The sequence below is a fragment of the Lissotriton helveticus genome, chromosome 3_1, assembly GCF_964261635.1.
Source record: "Lissotriton helveticus chromosome 3_1, aLisHel1.1, whole genome shotgun sequence".
Taxonomy (NCBI): domain Eukaryota; kingdom Metazoa; phylum Chordata; class Amphibia; order Caudata; family Salamandridae; genus Lissotriton; species Lissotriton helveticus.
Window position 1 is genome coordinate 2,094,773,075 of NC_136061.1, and position 20,879 is coordinate 2,094,793,953.

The 20,879-nt window shown below is 50.1% G+C and overlaps 1 protein-coding gene across 6 annotated transcripts in view; it reads left to right on the forward strand.

The window, feature by feature from the left end:
* LOC144825271 (protein regulator of cytokinesis 1-like) overlaps positions 1-20,879 on the forward strand; it is a 1,077,791-nt gene that overhangs the window by 155,986 nt on the left and 900,926 nt on the right. For 5 of the 6 annotated variants that reach the window (XR_013609370.1, XM_078684109.1, XM_078684107.1 and 2 more), the window contains exon 3: positions 12,066-12,188. The exons of the other annotated variant lie outside the window; for it this stretch is intronic. Coding sequence is in view for 4 of the 5 variants with exons in the window: in XM_078684109.1 (XP_078540235.1) it covers positions 12,066-12,188 (123 nt within the window). In the remaining variant the exon portion in view is untranslated. The remainder of the gene's footprint in view (positions 1-12,065; positions 12,189-20,879) is intronic. 6 annotated transcript variants of the gene reach the window in all.

The window sequence follows — 20,879 nt, forward strand, 5'->3', positions numbered from 1 at the left end:
GTCTGTGTGTGTGTGTGGGGCTCTGTCTGTGTGTGTGTGGGGCTCTGTCTGTGTGTGTGTGGGGCTCTGTCTGTGTGGCTCTGTCTGTGTGTGTGTGGGGCTCTGTCTGTGTGTGTGTGGGGCTCTGTCTGTGTGTGTGTGTGTGTGGGGCTCTGTCTGTGTGTGTGTGTGTGTGGGGCTCTGTCTGTGTGTGTGTGTGTGTGGGGCTCTGTCTGTGTGTGTGTGTGTGTGGGGCTCTGTCTGTGTGTGTGTGTGTGTGGGGCTCTGTCTGTGTGTGTGTGTGTGTGGGGGTCTGTGTGTGTGTGTGGGGCTCGGTCTGTGTGGGGCTCTGTCTGTGTGTGTGTGTGTGGGGCTCTGTCTGTGTGTGTGTGGGGCTGCGCTGTGTCTGTGTGGGCTGTGTGTGTGTGTGTGTGGGGGCTGTGTGGGTGGCATTTGCGGCATATTAAGCTATTGGCATTATAAATGACAATGCCATTTATGTATCCGTTTTCAAAACTAACACATACAAATTTTGTCATTTACAATGCCAATAGCTCTAACTTTTGCAAAGGCGAGACCGTTGCATTGTAAATGTTTGTTTCATCCCTGGCATACCCATAGTCTGGTTCTTCACCACAGAAAATCATTGAGTCAGTCAAACTTTATTTAGAACAATTAAAATGCATAAAAGTACAATAAATACATAAAACATTCCTAAAGGTAAACAGAACATGTCATTAAAAATCTGGTTAGTAAACTTCTTGATGAACTTCCAAGAATGTGCAAATAAACCATACCCTAAGCAAGCAGCCAATTGCAGTCAAAAATATATCTCCTGTATCATATGGATTCAGATCTTCTGAAAGAGTATACATGTCTAAATCCCACGTTTCCTCTAGTCAGTTAAAATTGTACACCATCCCATTACAGTAGGCTGTTTGCAAGACTGACTGGAAAAAATAAATCTTAACCTAGTGAGAATCGTCATGGCTTAACTCCGTCGGCGTTTAATAACTGCCCATAGAAAATGAGCAATGGTGTAATAGACCTAAACATCGTCTAGTTGCTGTATAAAAGATAGAGCTGGCAGACACGGAGAGAAAAATGTATATTGTTCCCTTTTATGCAAATATGGTTTTAAACCAAGGTATATTAAGTGCAAAAGAATTTTAAAAATGCATAAGAGATTGTGTAGATTTTTCATCACAGGGACAGGGCGACAGCTGATTAAAAGAAAGTATTTTCAGGAAAACTAATCATAAGTGGAATAGGGTTTAAACGGAATCGTATCAAAATAAATCGATGCTGTAAGTTTTGAACAAAGCCCAGATATAAAAGTGCGCGGTGCTTTGCGGGAGGTAGCATCTGATATAAAATTATTGTGCTTTTACATTTGTTTTTGAACGCTCTGTCATTTGCTGCCTTAGCCAAGAACAGTTCTTTTAGATTCCGCTTCGTGAAGTTGACCAACCTAACCATGTCAAAGTGGTCTTTATATAACTTAACCATGGATTTCTAATTGCATGGTCATTTTTTTTTTTAAATATCGGTTACTACTGATCAGGTCAAATTGACACTTTCCCTTTTCCATATTAAGTGCCACAATAATATAGGGGCTAGTTAGTATGGCAGGTGAAATTCGAGCAAGTGCGGGGGGCAGATAATAATCTTTTACAAAAAATTTCCTTCACGCGCTGCAGCTCTCCAACTTCCGCCATAGCCCACATTGCAGCCCCATATGTGGCAATAGCCTTTGCTTTAGCGGAGTAAATCTTGAGCATCTTCGGCATTGGGTTTGAGCCTAATTTTTATCACTCACTAAAAATTGCCGCAATGCTTTTTTCCACTGGCTTTGTCACATTGTCCTTCCAATTTAGTTCGCCATCAAAAAGAACTCCCTGATAAGATTAGAAGTGGTGGCAAGTTCTCTTGTTACCTACGAAGAATCTCGAGGATTTTTTAGAGCCCGCCCCTGCAATTAAGACTTATATTTTAGCCTCGCTAACATGTAGGTCCAAGCTTGTCATAAAACGTATATACCCTTTGCAGTCTCTGCGCCCTGTGAGTTTCAGCCAAGTGCACAGCATCGCCTACGTAGAGAAGTATTGGGAGGGGGACAGACTCTACGTATAAGATTCTTTGCACTCTCCAAGTTATTACTATAAAGGTCAAAGGGGCAAGGACACAGCCTTGTCTCATGCCCCTTTTTGATATTAAAGGTTTTTGTGCATTCCCCTTGTTTCCCATACTGCACACCTGCTGTGGTTACCAGGTAATGCTGTATTTATTATTTTTAATTTCTTTTTTCTTTAACTTTACACTGAGTGTATAACTATATAACATTTGTCTCTCACGCCACTCCAGGAAAACAGAGATACGATGTATATAGAATGTCTTTGTATTAAATTATTTGTTCCTATGTGTGTATATATTTTGTATATAATCAAGTCACATCCCAAGGTATAGTTAAAATTATGTAGTTTTGATTCTATAGGTGGAATTTTATATGCACGCACTCGACTGCCCTAGTCCTGATGATGCCATCTAAGAGATGGGCTGAAACGCGTAGACAGATTGGGACACAATAATTTGAAACTATATACAAAATATATTAAGAACGCCTAATATTATATGGTTTGAAACAATAGGACCTTAAGGCGTTTCTTACGAGGGTGATCCAATAAAGGAATGCACTAGGTTTAATAGGTTTTGAGGTGCATCCTTGATTAATAAGGGCAAAGAGAGCAAAAAGGTTTTCTTCACTTGTTGTTGGTGCTATATATGTATATGTGTAAATAAGTGTATATAGTTGTGTCAATATATTTACTTAGATTGATTTTGAAATCACAATTGTTTCGAATGAAATATAAAACAATTTATCTGAATTGGAAACAGTGGGATGTAGATGGTTTGTTTCTTGACTACATATATTGAACATTATGTGAATGTATTCTAGAGATTAACACAGATAGGAAGAGTTTAATTTATTTTCTCTTTATTTTACTATTGAGTATGTTTATCGATCCAGAGGCATTATTACTTTTATTCTGATTGTGGTTACCAGGTACAGCTGCCTTAAAGTGATCATCACTTCCTCTACTCCCATGCTTTCTGTGATGGCCCATTGCATGCTAAGGGCCATGCAGTCAGACAGGGCGGAGAGGTCCATAAATACCATGCAGAGTTGACCTTGTTTTGCCATAGTATATTTAGTGGTCACTATCCCTAAATTCAGACATTCTACCTTTACCTTTCCTGAACGATATTAAGCCTCTGATAAAATCTTCTTTACCCCTGAACATTCTTCTCACCTGTTTAGTAGCAGGCATCCCATAATTTTAGCTGAGCAATCTGTTGGGGAGACCACCCCTAGGTCCACCTCTCCGTCGAAGTAGCCGAGCGTTATCGAGGGGCCTCCTGAGTGAGGGTCCTCCCCTAGGATCGTACAGCAGAGTAACCACACCACTACAAACTGACACCACACAGGAAGTTAAGTTCGTAGGCTTTATCAAGAATAAAGGTTGCTTGTTCTCAGCGATAGGTACAGGCAGATCGATGGATCTGTAAAGTCTCGTAAATAAGGGACAGGGTAGCGGGACAGTCTCAGTACGGGTGCAGGAAGGGATATCCTGCGCACAGCTCTCAATCCTCGAGCCGGGGGGTTCCGAGAGGTCGAGCCGCGGCAGCGCCAGCAGGACTCGACAGATCTTTAACGGAGATGGGGGGGGCCGCGGCAGCGCCAGCAGGCTCTCGAGATGGTTCAGCAAAGGTGGGCCGCGCCAGCAGGCTCTCAAGATGGTTCAGCAAAGGTGGGCCGTGGCAGCGCCAGCAGGCTCTCAAGATGGTTCAGCAAAGGTGGGCCGTGGCAGCGCCAGCAGGCTCTCAAGATGGTTCAGCGAAGGTGGGCCGCGGCAGCGCCAGCAGGCTCCCAGGGTAGCTTCAGGTTACAAGGTAATGAGTTCTTTTGGTGTCGGCCGCGACAGCGTCAGCAGGGCTCTCCAGTCCAGGATACAACTGGCGTCCTACTCCGGAGCTGGCCCAGATATAGGACTGGGGTCCTTTGATGTCCGGACCCTCGCGCCTGGGGGTCAGAGGGGCCGGGATGATGGTGCCCAGACACCCAGCAGGGGGTTGGAGCCAGCGCCCAGGGAGGCCGGAGGGCGATCGATACCAGGCGTCCGGGGACGGCTGGGGGCTCATCGGAACTTCCCTCCTCTTGGATCTGTTGAGTGGCCACTCGACCACCTGGGTGGATCCTGGTGCCTCGATGTCGGGGCTTCGCTGGGGCCTTGGTCGGGGCCGAGGCCACGTGGTCGTGGCGTGGTGGGCCCAAGATGGAGTCAGGCCGGTAGTGGTGGTGGTCTGGGGTGGTAGCCGGACCGGCAGTGTTGGGGTGTGCAGGGTCGGGCAAAAGGGGCCGCCTGAGGTTCGGCGGAGGGCCGATGTCGTTCTGGGCCCGCCATGCGGGAGGGGTAGGACCACGCCATGAGGCCGGGTCCAACACGCGTTCCCCCCCCCGCCCCCCCCCTGCTGAAGGCAGGAGAGTCACCCATCTTCTTGGGGGTTCTCCTCGCCGAGGCGGAAGAATCGGGACAGGCCGTCAGCATTGGCGTGGTCGTTGCCGGGGCGATGCTCCACAGTGAAGTCCATCCCTTGGAGGGAGATGGACCATCGCAACAGTTTCGGGTTTTCTCCCCGCATCTGCATCAACCACCGCAGGGGCCGGTGGTCGGTCTGGACCCGGAAGTGGGTGCCGAAGAGGTAGGGCTGGAGCTTCTTTAGGGCCCACACGACGGCAAAGGCTTCCCTCTCGATGGTGCTCCATCGTTGTTCTCTGGCCAGCAGCCGCCGGCTGATGAAGGCAACGGGACGGTCGACTCCCTCAGGGTTTACTTGGGATAGGACCGCCCCAATGCCGTGCTCCGAGGTGTCGGTTTGGACCACAAACTCTCGGCTGTAGTCGGGGGCTTGGAGCACAGGGGCGGTGCACATGGCAGTCTTCAGTGTATCGAAGGCGACCTGGCACTCGGGGGGGTCCAGCGCACCTTTTGTGGTAGTCTCTTGGAGGTTAGTTCTGTGAGGGGCACCACAATGCTTCCATAGTCTTTTATGAAGCGCCGATAATATCCGGTGAGCCCCAGGAAGGCTCGGACTGCTGTTTGGGTGACCGGGGGCTCCCAGGCCCGGATGGCGTCAATCTTTGGTTGGAGGGGGAGCCACCTGGCCGCTCCCTACTTGGTGTCCCAGATAGGTCACAGACCCTTGGCCTATCTGGCACTTGCTGGCTTTTGTCAGTCCGGCCCGTCGGAGGGCCGTCAGGACCTCCCAGAGGTGGGTCCGGTGCTCATCCCAGTGGAGGCTGTACACCGCAATGTCGTCCAGGTAGGCGGCACTGAACTCTTCCAGCCCGGCCAGCACCCTGTTCACGAGTCTCTGGAATGTAGCTGGGGCGTTTTTCATGCCGAAGGGCATCACTTTGAAATGGTAGTGGCCATCAGGGGTCAAGAAGGCCGATCGCTCTTGTGCTCCAGGGGTGAGGCCGATCTGCCAATATCCGGCCGTGAGGTCAAAGGTGCTGAGATACTTTGCGGCCCTCAGGCGATCGATCAGTTCATCCGCCCGGGGGATGGGATGGGCGTCGGTCCTGGTGACTGCATTCAGCCCCCGGTAGTCGACACAGAACCGGAGCTCCAGGGGCGTGCCGAGGGCGGCGGCCTTAGGGACCAGGACAACAGGACTGGCCCAGGGACTGTCGGAGGGTTTGACTACCCCTAGAGCTAGCATCTTGGTCACTTCGGATTGAATGCAAGCCCGAACTCGGTCGGGCACTCGGAAAGCTCGGTGTCTTACAGGCGGGCTGTCTCCGGTGTCTACATCGTGGACACACCACCGGGTGACCCCAGGAGTGAGGGAAAATAGATCTGAAAATTGCCCCAGCAGCTTCCGGCAGTCTTGGTGCTGTTCTGGGGTCAGGGTAGAGGAGAGCGTGACCCCTTCGACGGAGCCGTCTTTCTCGGTGGTGCTCAGGAGATCTGGTAGAGGTTCGGAGTCGTCTTCAGCTCCGTCATCGGTCGCTAGCAGCAGACTTAGTTCAGTGCGTGCAAAGTGCGCTTGAGCCGGTTAGCGTGTAGAACCCGGAGGGGGTTCCTGGGGGACTCCATGTCCACCAGATAGGTGACGGGGCTCTTGCGCTCCACCACTTTGAAGGGCCCCGTCCATTTGTCCTGGAGGGCACAAGGTTCAACCGGGGAGATGACCCAGACCGGCTGGCCCGGCTGGAATTCGATGGACGAGGCGTTCTGGTCATACCAGCGTTTCATCTCCTCCTGACTGGCCTCCAGGTTGGCCTCGGCAAGTTCCCGGAACTTCCGAGTCTGGTTGCGGAGGGTCAGGAGGTACTGGTAGACATCTGGTGGAGCACCTCGGTCAGCCGTCTCCCAGCCTTCTTTGACCAGGCTGAGGGGGCCTTGGACCGGGTGTCCATACAATAGTTCGAAGGGGCTGAACCCCAGGGACTTCTGGGGTACCTCGCGATAGGCAAACAGGAGGCAGGGCAGCAGGACATCCCATTTGCGTCGTAGCGGCTCTTCTCGGCCCTTGATCATCCCCTTCAGTGTTCGGTTAAACCGCTCTACAAGTCCATTTCCTTGGGGGTGATACGGGGTGGTGAACTTATGTGACCCCGCACTGTTGCCACAGGGACCGCATATATTTAGATATAAAGTTTGTGCCCCGATCACTCACGACTTCTCGGGGGAAGCAGACTCTGGAGAAGATCCCCATTAGGGCTCGGCCTACTACTGGGGCCGTGATGGTTCGGAGAGGGATGGCTTCAGGATAGCGGGTGGCATGGTCCACCAGAATGAGGATGAAGCGGTGCCCCTGAGAGGTGCGGGGGTCCAAGGGTCCCACTATGTCGATCCCCACTCGCTCGAAGGGGGTGGTGACCACAGGAAAAGGCTGGAGTGGAGCTTTGACTCTTCCCCCGCTCTTCCCGCTGGCTTGACAGGTCGGACAGGATCAGCAGTGATTACTCACATCGTTTCGCATTTTCGGCCAGTAGAAATGGGTCACCAGGCGGCTGTAAGTTTTGTCCTGCCCCAGGTGCCCGGCGAGGGGCACGTCATGTGCCAAGTTCAAAAGGAAGTCTCGGAATCGGAGGGGAACGACCAGCACCCGGCTGGCCCCTAGTTCGGCAATCTTCTGCTCGCTGTAGAGAAGGTCGTGGGCCCAATAGACCCAGTGGGACCCCGAGGGGTCTCCCGCGGCTTGTTGTCGGATTCCCTCGAGGGAGGGACAGGTTTTCTGTTCCTGCCGGAATTGTTCGCGGGTGGGGCCACCTTCTTGGCGCCATTGAGCTAGTTCTGGAAGGTGGCCGAGCTCGGTAAGGTCTTCATGTTTGAGCCCCTGGGGGCCGGGTTCAGGGTCGGCGTCCTCTGGGACGGCGGGCGGTGGAGGTGCGGGCCACTCCGGTTCTTCCGGCAGGGCAACTTCGATCGGGGCGGAGGCCCGGGTGGTCATGGATCGAGTGGTCGCACAGACCCACTCGGGAAGGCCTAGCATCCCCAGATGCTCTCTCCGCTCGACGTGGGCCCAGGCGGAACTTTCCAGGTCGTTCCCGAGGAGGCAGTCCACGGGGGCATCGTCCCGGACGGTCACCTTCAGCATACCCGACACCCCTCCCCATTCGAAGGGGATACGGGCCATCTGGCACAAACTCTCGGAGTAGTCCGCTGACCGTACCGGGCACAGGACATTGGGTAGAATTTGTTCTGGGGTCACCAAGTGGCAGCGGACCGCCGTCACGCTGGCTCCAGTGTCACGGAGGGCTTCGGCCCGGCGTCCATTGATGGTGACCCATTGGCGGTATTTCTGGGTGTTGCCTGGGATCGGGTCTCGGGGGATCATGTCTCGTTCACCCAGGCACGCCAGGATCATAGCGGCGGGCTCCCACTCGGCCTGCTTGGGGTCGTTGTCCTCTTCCTCGCCTCCTTCTGTACCCAGGGCGGCGGCCGTGATCTGGCGGTTCGGAGGACCGGTGGTGCCGGGTCGCTGGTTCATCGGGCAGAGGGGATCATTCGCATAATGACCCTGTTGCTGGCACCTGTGGCAAGTAACGTTCGGGCGGGGCCCCGGCCGTGCTGGAGGGGCCCCCCTTCGGCCCAGGGATGGCGAAGTGGAGGCAGGGGAGAACCCCGTGGGGGGGGGGGGGATCTCGGCCTCTGCTCTGGCCTCCTCCTCCGCCTCGTGGTCGGTGGTTTCCGCGGGATCCCCGGCCGTAGTCTCCCATCGGGCTCCGGGGGACTCGGGTGCTCACCCATCTATCAGCCTCGACAGCGAGTTTTCGTGGCTCTGTCAATTTGCTGTCGGAGATGTTGCCGGAGTTCGACGAAGCAGTTGTTGGAAAGGTGTTCCCATATAATGAGGTCGACCAACTGCTGGTAGGTGGTGACCTGGCTGCCTTTGACCCACCCCTCGAAGGCTCTGCTGTAAAAGTTCACGTACTTCACCCAAGTGGTACCGGGGATTTTTTTACAGTCTCGGAATCGCTGCTGGTACATTTCGGGGGGTGAGTCCGTAGCGAGTGAGAGCGGCTTTCATGTGCTCGTACGAGGTCATCTCGGCATCGGGGAGCTCTAGCAGGGCGTCTCTCCCCTCGTTGACTAACTTCCCCCACAGGCCGGCGCCCCAGTCCTTGAGGGGTACTTTGAACCACTGTTGGATGTCGTCATTCTTGTAGTATTCTTTGACGACATCCTTGGGTATGTGCATCTTCGTGTCCACAGGAGGGGGCGAAGTCTTGCCCCCGGATGCGTTGGCATCGTTAGTTTTGGCCTTGAGTTCTAGTTCCTTTAAGCCACGCTCATGCTTGAGCATGAGTTTCTTTTCCTCGAGGTCTCTTTGTCTTCGTTTCTCCTCCAGGTCTCCTTCTAGCCGTAGTTGCTCGAGGGCTATCTTTTTTGTCGTCAGCTGTAGTTCTCAGTCTAGCCGGAGTTGTGCGAGCTCCAATTCGTGGAGCCGGTTCCTCTCTCGTTCTCGGGCGTCTTCGTGGGAGAGGCCCGTGTAAGGGTTTGCGGGTCTTTTTCCCGCTGGGGGTGCGTCGGTCTCCGGGCGTCCGTTCGGGCCCAGGTTATCTACGTTCTGGGGTGGCGCGTCACTGGCTTCCACCCATGCTTGTATGACCAATTTAAAGTCCTCCTTGGTGCTTAGGCCAGTGGTAGAGATGCCTAGGTCTTTGCAGAATTGTTTTAATTCCTTATGGCTGTAATCTTCCATTTTCTCTTTCTGGAATTCCGTAGTCAGTCTGGTTTCTTGCGTGGTCATGGTCGTAGTGTTTTTCTCGGTAGTGGGTGAATCACTCTGTACGATCTGCGTCTGCTCGGATCCCGTCGCTTGCCACCAATGTTGGAAAGGCGATCCCGGGGGAGGCAGAAGATGTCGGACTGACCACTCCTAGGTCCACCTCTCCGTCGAAGTAGCCGAGCGTTATCGAGAGGCCTCCTGAGTGAGAGTCCTCCCCTAGGATCGTACAGCAGAGTAACCACACCACTACAAACTGACACCACACAGGAAGTTAAGTTCGTAGGCTTTATCAAGAATAAAGGTTGCTTGTTCTCAGCGATAGGTACAGGCAGATCGATGGATCTGTAAAGTCTCGTAAATAAGGGACAGGGTAGCGGGACAGTCTCAGTACGGGTGCAGGAAGGGATACCCTGCGCACAGCTCTCAATCCTCGAGCCGGGGGGTTCCGAGAGGTCGAGCCGCGGCAGCGCCAGCAGGACTCGACAGATGGTCTTTAACGGAGAGGGGGGGGGCCGCGGCAGCGCCAGCAGGCTCTCGAGATGGTTCAGGAAAAGGTGGGCCGCGGCAGCGCCACCAGGCTCTCAAGATGGTTCAGCAAAGGTGGGCCGCGGCAGCGCCAGTTGGCTCTCAAGATGGTTCAGCAAAGGTGGGCCGTGGCAGCGCCAGCAGGCTCTCAAGATGGTTCAGCAAAGGAGGGCCGCGGCAGCGCCAGCAGGCTCTCAAGATGGTTCAGCGAAGGTGGGCCGCGGCAGCGCCACCAGGCTCCCAGGGTAGCTTCAGGTTACAAGGTAATGAGTTCTTTTGGTGTCGGCCGCGACAGCGTCAGCAGGGCTCTCCAGTCCAGGATACAGCTGGCGTCCTACTCCGGGGCTGGCCCAGATATAGGACTGAAGTCCTTTGACGTCCGGACCCTCGCGCCTGGGGGTCAGAGGGGCCGGGATGATGGTGCCCAGACACCCAGCAGGGGGGTGGAGCCAGCGCCCAGGGAGGCCGGAGGGCGATCGATACCAGGCGTCCGGGGACGGCTGGAGGCCCATCGAAACTTCCCTCCTCTTGGATCTGTTGAGTGGCCACTCGACCACCTGGGTGGATCCTAGTGCCTCGATGTCGGGGCTTCGCTGGGGCCTTGGTCGGGGCCGAGGCCACGTGCTCGTGGCGTGGTGGGCCCAAGATGGAGTCAGGCCGGTAGAGGTGGTCCGGGGTGGTAACCGGACCGGCAGTGTTGGGGCGTGCAGGGTCGGGCAAAAGGGGCCGCCCGAGGTTTGGCGGAGGGCCGATGTTGTTCTGGGCCCGCCATGCGGGAGGGGTAGGACCACGCCATGAGGCCGGGTCCAACACCCTTTTAAAAATCGGTATGATTATTTAGTGAGTCCATGAACTTTGTGGGCCAGTTTTTACCATCCAATTGAAGATATTCTCCAATAATGGAACCCACAGTAACATGTTGGTTAAAAAGATGTCAACAGGTACGCCATCGGGCCCAGGGCCTTCAAGGAATGTGACTGCTGCAGGGCTTGTTCTACATCTGCCACTTCAAAGAACAGGAGGTGATTATCTTCTCCAGGAAATCCCCATGGTTGATTAACCCCTCATTACTTTGAAAAATATTTTGAAAACATTTAAGCCACCAAAATCATTAACAAGTTAAAAAAAAATGGAGTTGCATTGAGCTTCACTTTAAGGACTTGGGCCTGAAGAGTTGCTTCAGAAATGCTGCTTTGTGAAAATGTCGACGACCGTAATCTGGTTGTTTTTTTATTTGGTTTGGGTGATTACCTGCCTTCTATTTGTGTTGCTAATTGTTTCAGATCGTTGAAACGAGTTGTGTGCAGTCTGGTCATGTGCCTCTTACCTGAGCGACCCACCCACACCAACTCCTTTTATCCATTGATTAGTGTGGTTTGGATCATGCTACTTTATCAGTTTCCTGTATTCCTGGTGCCGCCTTGCCTCACTTACTCGTTTTATTTATTCCCTTCAATCAGTTGTTACTGTGCTTGCTTTCACTAACTCAGGTCATGAAATTTAAGGTGCCACCATGTGGTCTAGTGTAGGGCTGCCAAGATTTTTCAACAAAAGACTGTCCGATAAGTGTCTGAGTAATCAGCACCAAGTCCACCAGAAGACAGTTAAACTGAGATGTAATGCAAGAAGGGTGAGGTAATATGGTCAATACTCAATGCGGATAAGGGTTCTGATCTGAGAATATTGTCTAGAGGAACGCATTACATTAAACAAAGCATAGATACTGAAAATGATCAAATGAGACCATGTTAAGTGGCAAGAGGCAGTTATGCTCAAAATTGGATACATTAAATCGAAGAAAAGGACGTTGTTGTTGGGGTAGCCAGTAGCTAATGAATCCATCAAAGAAAACAGTAGTCCAAGCAAGAAAAGCATAGATGTGATGGTCTTGATAGCATGAAAGGTCAAGAAGGGACATATTTTCTGTTAGAGCTGCAGAATGAAGTGCGGAGGGGGGCTCAATGATTATTCCTAGATGGAGAACAGAGGCCTTCAATGGAACAGTGGTAGTAGGAAATCGGCTAGACCAGTATGAAGGGCAAGCCTGAAAGTAGTGGAAGGTAGAACCCCGGAAACAGCTGGGTGGGGTATTATTTGTAGATGGGGGCAGACACCTAGTTGAAGGTAAGTAAACCTTTCTTGTGTCCAGTTTCGTTTTCCAATATGCACGTTGAAAACGCAACAGTTCCATAGTGTTGACTTTGTCCATGATCTCAGACCCAATACACTGTCCTCTATTTTCCTCTTCATATTTTAAGGAACATTTGGATCGAATGATCGCAGGAGACGAGTCTTGGAAAGAGCATCATATCAACAACATTGCTGTATGTTGTAGAAAGCTGGACACCCTGTGTGAGGAGCTCCTGCTCCCACCACTTGAAGTAAGCACAAACAGGAAACTTTCAGAGATTTTTTTTTTTTTTGCAGAAGACTAATTGCTGTTCGATACTTGCTACTCTAATGTGATTGACTTATACTAAAGTACAGTGTTTTCCCGTTTATATCTCAATCACTCTATAACCGCGTGTTTGATATCTGCATGATTAAGCACTTGGGCAGAGTGCCTGATTTTGAAATGTCAAACTGGACTGCGCTTGAGGCATCTAAACTACATGGTATTTATATAGCCGATTTTTAGAGTCCTTAAAGGTTCAGTAGTCCAGGTTGCGTACATGTGTCCTGTTCCATATGTTCATTAGTAGAGCAAGCTGATAATAGGCTGACTTCATTGTCTTGGGGGTGTATTCCTTGTGAGCGAGACTGGTGTCAAGAGTGAATCCAGGCGGCTTGGCACTGTACAAAAATGGTCCAGAATTGGCAGCATTGAGCCCATGGCTTAGAATGGACATACTTTGTAGTCTCTGGACGGGTCTCTATTCCAATGGCTACCACTAACCACCTGAAGAGGCCTCGTATTAAAATTACCCGTATATTTGCAGAATAGCGGTCTAAGGCATAAACCAAATTTTTGGCTACAAACGAAAGTTGCGCTGTAGGTTGAAAGTATCTAAGTAGCAGGTGTTTAAAAAAATGGTGTGGAGTATTCTCACAGGAACTTAGACTGGAGTAGAAATAAACGTGTTATATTGTAAACACCATAATTTTTGTATAGCTTGAAGATATTTCTGGAGGAAAAGGATCCTTGATGACCAGATTTAAAGCATTTTCGCAATATTAACACCGCTAACACTTGTTAGAAAAAACATGGAGGAAGGATCTCCATTTGAATATCGGGAATAGGATAATTAATGTCCTTATTGGATAAATGATCGGTCTAAAACTTCAAATACCTTGTACATTTTCGTCCGATGCCTGATCCACTTGTAAGGGTTTATTTTATATATATATATATATAATTTTTTTTAAAGAACAAAACCCCCAGTGGACAAGGGTTAGCATGCGGGTTTATCGGAGGCACATACATGACAGGCATGACAATGTCTGGAGAAGAGTCGACATATAACCCAGTTGAATCTGCAAGGAAAAAAAAATACCCCAGAGAGGAAAATTTATGTTAACCTACCCATTAGAGTGTCTTCATGCTTCATTTAAAAATGTTTATATATATATATATATATATATATATATATATATATATATATATATATATATATATATATATATATATATATATATATATATATTTTGCTGAATAGTCTTAAGTAGATTAGAGCTTTGAAGTGTCTGCAGAGGGTTGAGTTTTCGCAGATTGGGCCTAAAACTGGGAGCTATGAAATACTAATCCTAGTGTCCATAATCTGGAGTATGAACTAATGTAGTCCACCTGATAAGCAACGAAACCAGCAATTTTATAGAAGTCTCAAGGTGGTGTGTTAAGTGAAACTTAACCGGTTTATAATCAAATATTGTGACGGTCTACTTCTAATCTCAGATACTTTAGTTTCCGAATATTCCCTTAGCTGCCAGACTGGGTCTAGATCTTTTCACCGCAGTGCATCTGCACGCCGTTCGGTGGCGCTGTAACTCTGCATTAGCCTTATCCTACCTTGGAAGTGACCTAGCGGAGATTCATGCAAGCTCCACTCATGCAAATTGACATCAGTTCCTATGTTTACTCTCCTTTGAACGCAGATCTGGAGCTTTGCTCACTTTTTATCGGTTGATATATTATTTAAATTCCCTTTTCCAGTGTGCTAGGGATACATGTCCCCACTGAAGACTTCAGGGTTCAAGCCGTTTTGTGATTGTTGGAAATGGATATCGGTGACTGCCCTGCAAGAGATGTGCTTCTAGTATCTGGGTTCGGGTATGACCCCAGGTTGTGCAAAGAATGTTAACTTATGCACCCCAAAAAGTCCAGGACCATCAAACGAAGCTCTATGTCTACAAACATTGAAACGGGGCACAAACCTCGAGCAAGTCCCACTCCAAGTCGATGGTACAGACTTGTTCCAGCGTTTGAGGCTGTTTCCGCGACAGGTCTTCTTTACTGTCAAAGTTATCCGATAAGCGGATGTTCAAGATGATGATGAAGAAGAAGCTTAAGAAGTTGAATAGGAACTCACCCCCTTACCACAACCCTCCAGGGAGAGTTTCAAGCTGCCCCTCTATCCCGGTCCCTGGCGGTGAATGTGAGAAGTTGGCCTGATATATAGTGCTCACTATTCTAGTGATCACTTTGTATCATACCAAACAACACTTATTGATTGGTTGTAAGTCAACCTTATTAGACCAGCTATCCTAGTAGCGTGGACAAGAGCAGTCTTTAGGCTAAACTCTAGAGGGCGTGTTAAGCCAGCTGTTTTACCATCACATATACCCCTTGAACACCAAGTGAAAGGACACCACACAAGTTGTTATAAAAATATAGGATATTTATTAATAACAAGTCTACCCTGAACTCTTTGAGTCAGGGAGCTAAGCACAATACAAAACTCTTACGAAAATACTACAAGTTACACAAATGCCCGAGGGGCACGAAAAACCATATACTCTAAAAGTGGAAAGCGAAATACTAGCAGGTAAGTAACACGATCCAGTGGCTTCAGGACCGCTAGGACTACCTTACTGAATCCTCAGGTTAGGAGCAGGAGGCCTAGGGAACCCGGGTGCAGAGTGGGAACTCTTACGCGGGATGCGGGACAGTCTATGGATGCTAGCAGTTCTTAAAGTTACTGTTTCCGGACGATTCCGACTAGGTAGACTAAAAACGAAAAAGGATCTGACACTAGGAGAGTGAACCTGTGCTGGAGCACCGAAATGCTCGAGTTACCTAGCCCAGGGGCTGCGGCTGCATAGGGTTCAAGTGACGTCGGGATCCTCGTTGTAGTCTATGGAGCCTGAAAGAAGTTGCTGGCAGGCGACCAGTGAAGAAGTTCGGTGTGATCCAAGGCTGGATCAGTGAAGGAGACGACCTGAAAGCAGAGGGGACTTGGTTCTTAATCACTAGCCAGTGATTATGTGGGCATCAGGATGGCACTGGATGAAGTCACCTCGACCAGGTGAGTGGGCGACGCTGGACTCTGCAGTCACACGGACCAGGAGGCGTTGTCAGCGTCCAGGCTGGAGGTGCGAGCTGTCCCACGAAGCTGTCTGCTGTCGGCGATGCTGGACTCCAGATTGGAGCAACAAACCTTGGCAAAGGCAAGCCCACGCGGTGGAGTCAAAATGGCGTCTGGAGGGGACCAGGAGGGTCCAGGACACTTCTTGTTGGACAAGAAGCAAGGGCCAGTCTAGGGGACCTAGGCCAGCGGTGAAAACGTCGTGGTACGACGTCAAAAGGGTCACTAGCCAACGGGCAAGTGACCGGACAACGTGGCAAGCAGCAAAGAAGCAGAAGGGCCCCACGCAGACCTCGTGGATGCTGGGGGGCTGGACTTCGGTGCTGGAGCTGCTTAGGGTTAGGGCTTCTCAAACCCTAGTGCACTTACTCGAGGGTCTCCCGGGGGTCGTGCTGGTGAAGCGTCGTGCAGGTCTTGAAGATGGCCGGTCCCACGGGTCTAGTCACACCCACGAATCTCAGCTGGGCTGATGATGCAGGTAGAGGTCAGAGATGGCAGGGAATCCGGGTCTCGTCGAGCTGGGCAGTCTTGAAATGGAGGATGGACGTGCAGCAAACTGCAAGCGCTTCGATGGTGCCTGCTACTCCTTAGCCACAAGGGAGAGTCTTCAAAGAGGGACAAGAGTTCCTTTCGTGGAAAGTAGTTCAAGTTTCAAGATCTAATTTGGGAAGGGGGCCTGCTCCTACCTTTAGCCAAAGAAAAGGGGCTGGCACGCGACTAGGTCCTGCCCTATGGGTGGGACCAGGAGGGGGGTGGTTACACCCCTCTCCTTTGTCCGGTCTCTCCCCAGCTCAGGGGCTGGGGTGCCCCAGGAACTGGTTTGAGCCGGCATATGCACAGGGAGCACCGGGGTGCTACTTGCAGTCACCTTCCTTTCAGCCCTGCCTACCTGGGATACACAAAATCCTGTCTGGGATGGTGCTAGCACCGCCCCGGACAGGAAACCCTTTGTCCAGGCCTCCGTTGCTGGAAGGACTCCCAGCAGCAGGAGGGCAGACTTGTGTCTCGTGGCAGCATCCATTTTGTGGAGCTGAGGCTGTGTGACTTTAACCAGGGTTCACAGTTACATACATGTCGTGTCCCTCTAGAAGGGTGGAATGCTAACCCCGTCGCCAGAATTGGCGAGGGGTTAGTATTCCAATTCGTATGACACCTTACTCGACATGTTTTGATAATGCTATACCAAAGTTAGCATTTAACCGCGAGGATTATAATGCGCTTAAGAGTATATGGTATAGTGTTATCATGGAACAGCTATTTGGGCTTGGTTCCGCAAGCTGCAAACGGGCTCAGCTCATGCCAGAGCACCTTCTCACATAATTCCAAGCACTCTGCCTTCAGGATCGATAAGGCCTGCCATAGGAGTGACTGATAGGAATATATGTGTCCATTTTAGGGTTAGATATAGGTATACTATATCTAAAGCAAAGGGTGATTACACCACCTTGCCCCAGCTGTCGTGCAGCCAGTTGTCTGTTTGGGTGGCCAGCCAGGGGTGGCATAATACATGCTTCAGCCCCTGGTAGGCCCTGGGTACACCTATGCCCTGGATACCTAAGGTATGCTGTACAGGGACTGATAAGGTGGCCCAGTACCAATTGGTAAAATGCACCTAAGGTACATGGTTGAAATTTAGAAAGAACAGCTAGGCTGTGGGTCTGATTAGCAGGCCCACAGCCAGGGAAAGTCGTAAACCAGTGAAGCAAAAAGCAAAAGTCTGGGGTGGCCATGGGATTGCAGACCCCACTCTCCTATAGTGGACAGTTGGTCCTGCTGAGCCCCAAATTTCCCAGGCCTTCTGCGATGCTGCAGCAGATCGAGGCCTTTAAGAATGCCATACTGTATATTTGTGGCACTCTTCCAGCTATCTGGTGCACCTTGGAGGCCTCTGCTGGTCTTTGGGGGCTCAATTTGGGTTACCACTGGAGGATCCGTGGTCCATGCCCCTGTATCCCATCTCTGGTCCCGCACAGAATCTTGCACGGACTTCAACTTGCTCCAAAACCTGTACCGGTCGCTTCATCGGTGCAGAAAAAACGCTCCCTCTTGCATGGGACCTTCACCAGAGGTTCCATCATCTTGGCTCTGATTCGGACGAGTTTGTGACCACCTAACGATAATGGAGATAAGGATGGTTTCCACATTAAGAGAAAGTTTATATATGGATTTAAAGTAAGCCAGTTGCCTCGATATACTCCCTAACATAGGGTTGATTTCACCTCTTGGACACTCAACAGAAGAGTGTTTCATTTCCAGTTGTGACTAGACAAGCAGCTAAGGTCTTAGACCTAAAGCTACCTTCTGTTGAAATAGACAAATGTCCTTACTGAAGTTCTGAGCCCCAGATGAGCCTCATCGGAGCCCTGACTAACTCTCTTCTGACTAATATCCACCACTGAAATTACTTCATATTTCCCCATATTAATCCCTCCACTATCCTTTTCAATCGAAATTAACAGACTAACATGTTCACTTCTCAAATTCCATATTTAACTATACTAATATACTACCCAAATAACTGAATAACATATCCACTACTCCAATTACTTCATATTTTTTCACTATACTAATTTTCAACAGTATTCCTTTATGGGTTCCGGAGTGGCGTGCTACTCGCCAGAAAAGCGCTTCAACACCCATCAGGGGTAACAAGTGCTATATGAATGCTAATCTTTCTACCCCTTTTATCCCTCCGCTATCCTTCTCACTCCAAGTAACTAATATCCACCACTGAAATGACTTCATATTTCACTATATTAATTCACCACTAAACCTTTGTAGGCTTCCTGAATAGCGTACGTCAACAAGCGCTATATAAATACAAACCTTTGTCCTCCTCTATACTTCTGCTATCATTCCAAATCCAATTAACTGACTAACACTATCCACCACTTAAAATGTACTTGCATGTTCCACTATACTAATTCGAAACTAATCCTCTATGGGTCCAGGAGCAGCGTGCTACTCGCCGAAAAAGTGCTTCAACGCCTCGTATGGGGTAGTAAGCGCTATATAAATACTATATAAATGCAATTGGAATACAATACCATGATTGCTAGACACCACAGAATGGTGCCTGGCTACCTGGATTTTCTTACGAGGCATTATACTGCTGAGAATTTAGTGGTCCTGGCTTCCACTTGCAAAGTGAATCCAAATAGTCTCTCCCTGCCAGGGAGTTGAAAAGGATTGAGACTTTCAGGAAATTGTTTTCTTCATCTAGCCTGGCATTGAGGCTGGTCAATGCGGTGAGGCTATTAGGCAGTTATACGGACTCCCTCATGCCCAGCAAGACCTTGCTGGCAATTCCAGAGAAGTTTTTGGTTCTCTTGTTCCTCCCATTCAAGAGAGCCAGGATGCAGCCACATATGAGTCGGTCTGGGGACTGATTCCTCGGAACGAGCGAGCGTTTGGCACTAGCATGCTGCTCCACAAGCATGCTACTCCACTGTCATTTGTGGATGTGGTCCACAAACTTGTCTGGGGACGTACATGCACCATTTGTGATTGGTTTCTAACCTCCAACTCTTTGAGGAGAGTAAAGCTATAACCGTTACCATGGGTTTTTCTACCCCTGACAGACTTGCAGGAGGCGTACTTTCATGTGCCTGTTTTGTAGCCTCACTGCCATTACCTGTGGAAATTCTCCTGGCCACCTTTGAACCAGTTTGCTGTTCTCCCCTTCAGCCTTATTAGCTTCCCTCTGGTGCTCATGAAAGTAATAGCGGTGGGTGCCACCCACCTTCGGATGTTGGTGTTATTTGTTTTTGCTCTACCTCAATGCGTGGGTGTTGAAGGCAGGCTCGTCATAGACCACCTCCTGACTACTACAACCCTCCTGACCTCTTTGGGGTTCTCTATCTCAAATCTGAAGTCACACCTGATTCCTTTGCAGAGGCTCCTCATTATAGGAGCTGATCTGGGCTCTACAGTTCAGGGCCTTTCCTCTGCCACAGTGAGCCGAAGACATTTGATCTGTGATCATGTTTCAGCCTCTGTTTTGGATCTTGGTGAGCGCATCACAGACTTCTTGACATGTTGGCCTCTTGAATCCGCTTGTCCACTTTGCCAGGTGGCAGATGCTAGCTATGCAGGGGGGATCTGATGTTTGAGTGGGATCAGCACCAAGGAAACCTGTCAGAGGCCATCCAGGTTTTGAAGGAGACTGCACTAGATCTATAGTGGTGGCTACTCCATCATAAAATGACCAGTGGAAGATCCCTTTCCTTTCACTACCCTGAGCTGTTGGTGATGGACGCATCCCTGCTGGGTTGGGTAGGTCTTTTGGGAGAGGTGGAAATCTGAGGACTAATCTCCGGCAGAAGACATACTCCACATCAGTCTTTCTGCTGGAAATTCACTTGGAGCTGAAAACCTTCCTGTTGTCCGAAGGAAGGCAGGTACAGCAACAAGCAGAGCAGATTGGGGTACTGAATCCTGTGCCAGGAGGCACTATGCACCTATATTTGGACGTTTCCTTGATTGTAATCACCTGCTAGGATCTTCAAACACTAGACTAGTCGGCTGCGCCTCACAGACCACAAATAACAGCTGCATCCTAAGTGGCACAGAGCATCTACTGACCGTAGGGAGAACCTTGGCTGGATTATTTTTTTTTTTGCCACCGTAGAACGCAGAGTTTCAAAACTTCAGCATGATTTTTTTTTTAGTAAAAGATGCATTCTGTCTAGAGTGGAGCACAGAACCTTGTACGCCTCTCTGCCTATAATGCCCTAACTTCTGAAAATCTTCACAAACTACTGGGCCAAAGTCATCCTAGTGTCTCCAGATTCTGCCAGGAGAGTGGTGCCTGGAACTTCTGGCCATGTGCAGATGTCCTCTGAGCAGACTATGCAGCAGGAGGATCATCTGTCACAGTAGAATAGCAGGGTTCGGCACCCTAACGTGCACAATCTACACCGCCATGCATGGAGAGTAAGCAACGGCAGCCGGCCATGTTCGGTCTGTCACCTGAGGTGAGGTTGTCACAAACCCCTCACAGGCCAGACTGTTGGATGTTTTACGGTTTGTGCTGTCTTTGGCCCAACAAGGTTTCGCAGTGGGCACTATTAGGTACTGGTCAGACCTTTCTGCCCTTCTTGTGTTTTCTGGACCAACCGTCCCTGTTTAAATCACCTGTTGTGAAGTTTTATAGAGACACATGTTCCCTCCGAGGCCAAATGGGATGCCAGAGTGTTATCTTAATTTGTTCCTGTTAGAAAGGCGATCCCGGGGAGGCAGAAGATGTCTGACTGGCCATCCCTAGGTCCACCTCTCTGTCGAAGTAGCCGAGCGTTACCGAGAGGCCTCCTGGGTGAGGGCCCTCTCCTAGGATCGTACAGCCGAGTAACCACAACACTACAAACGGACACCACACAAGAAGATAAGTTCTTAGGCTTTATCAGGAATAAAGGTTGCTTGTTCTTGGCGATATGTACAGGTAGATCGATGGATCTATAAAGTCTCAGAAAGAAGGGATAGGGTAGCTGGACAGTCTTAGTACGGGTGCAGAAGGGATACCCTGTGCACAGCTCTCAATCCTCGAGTCGG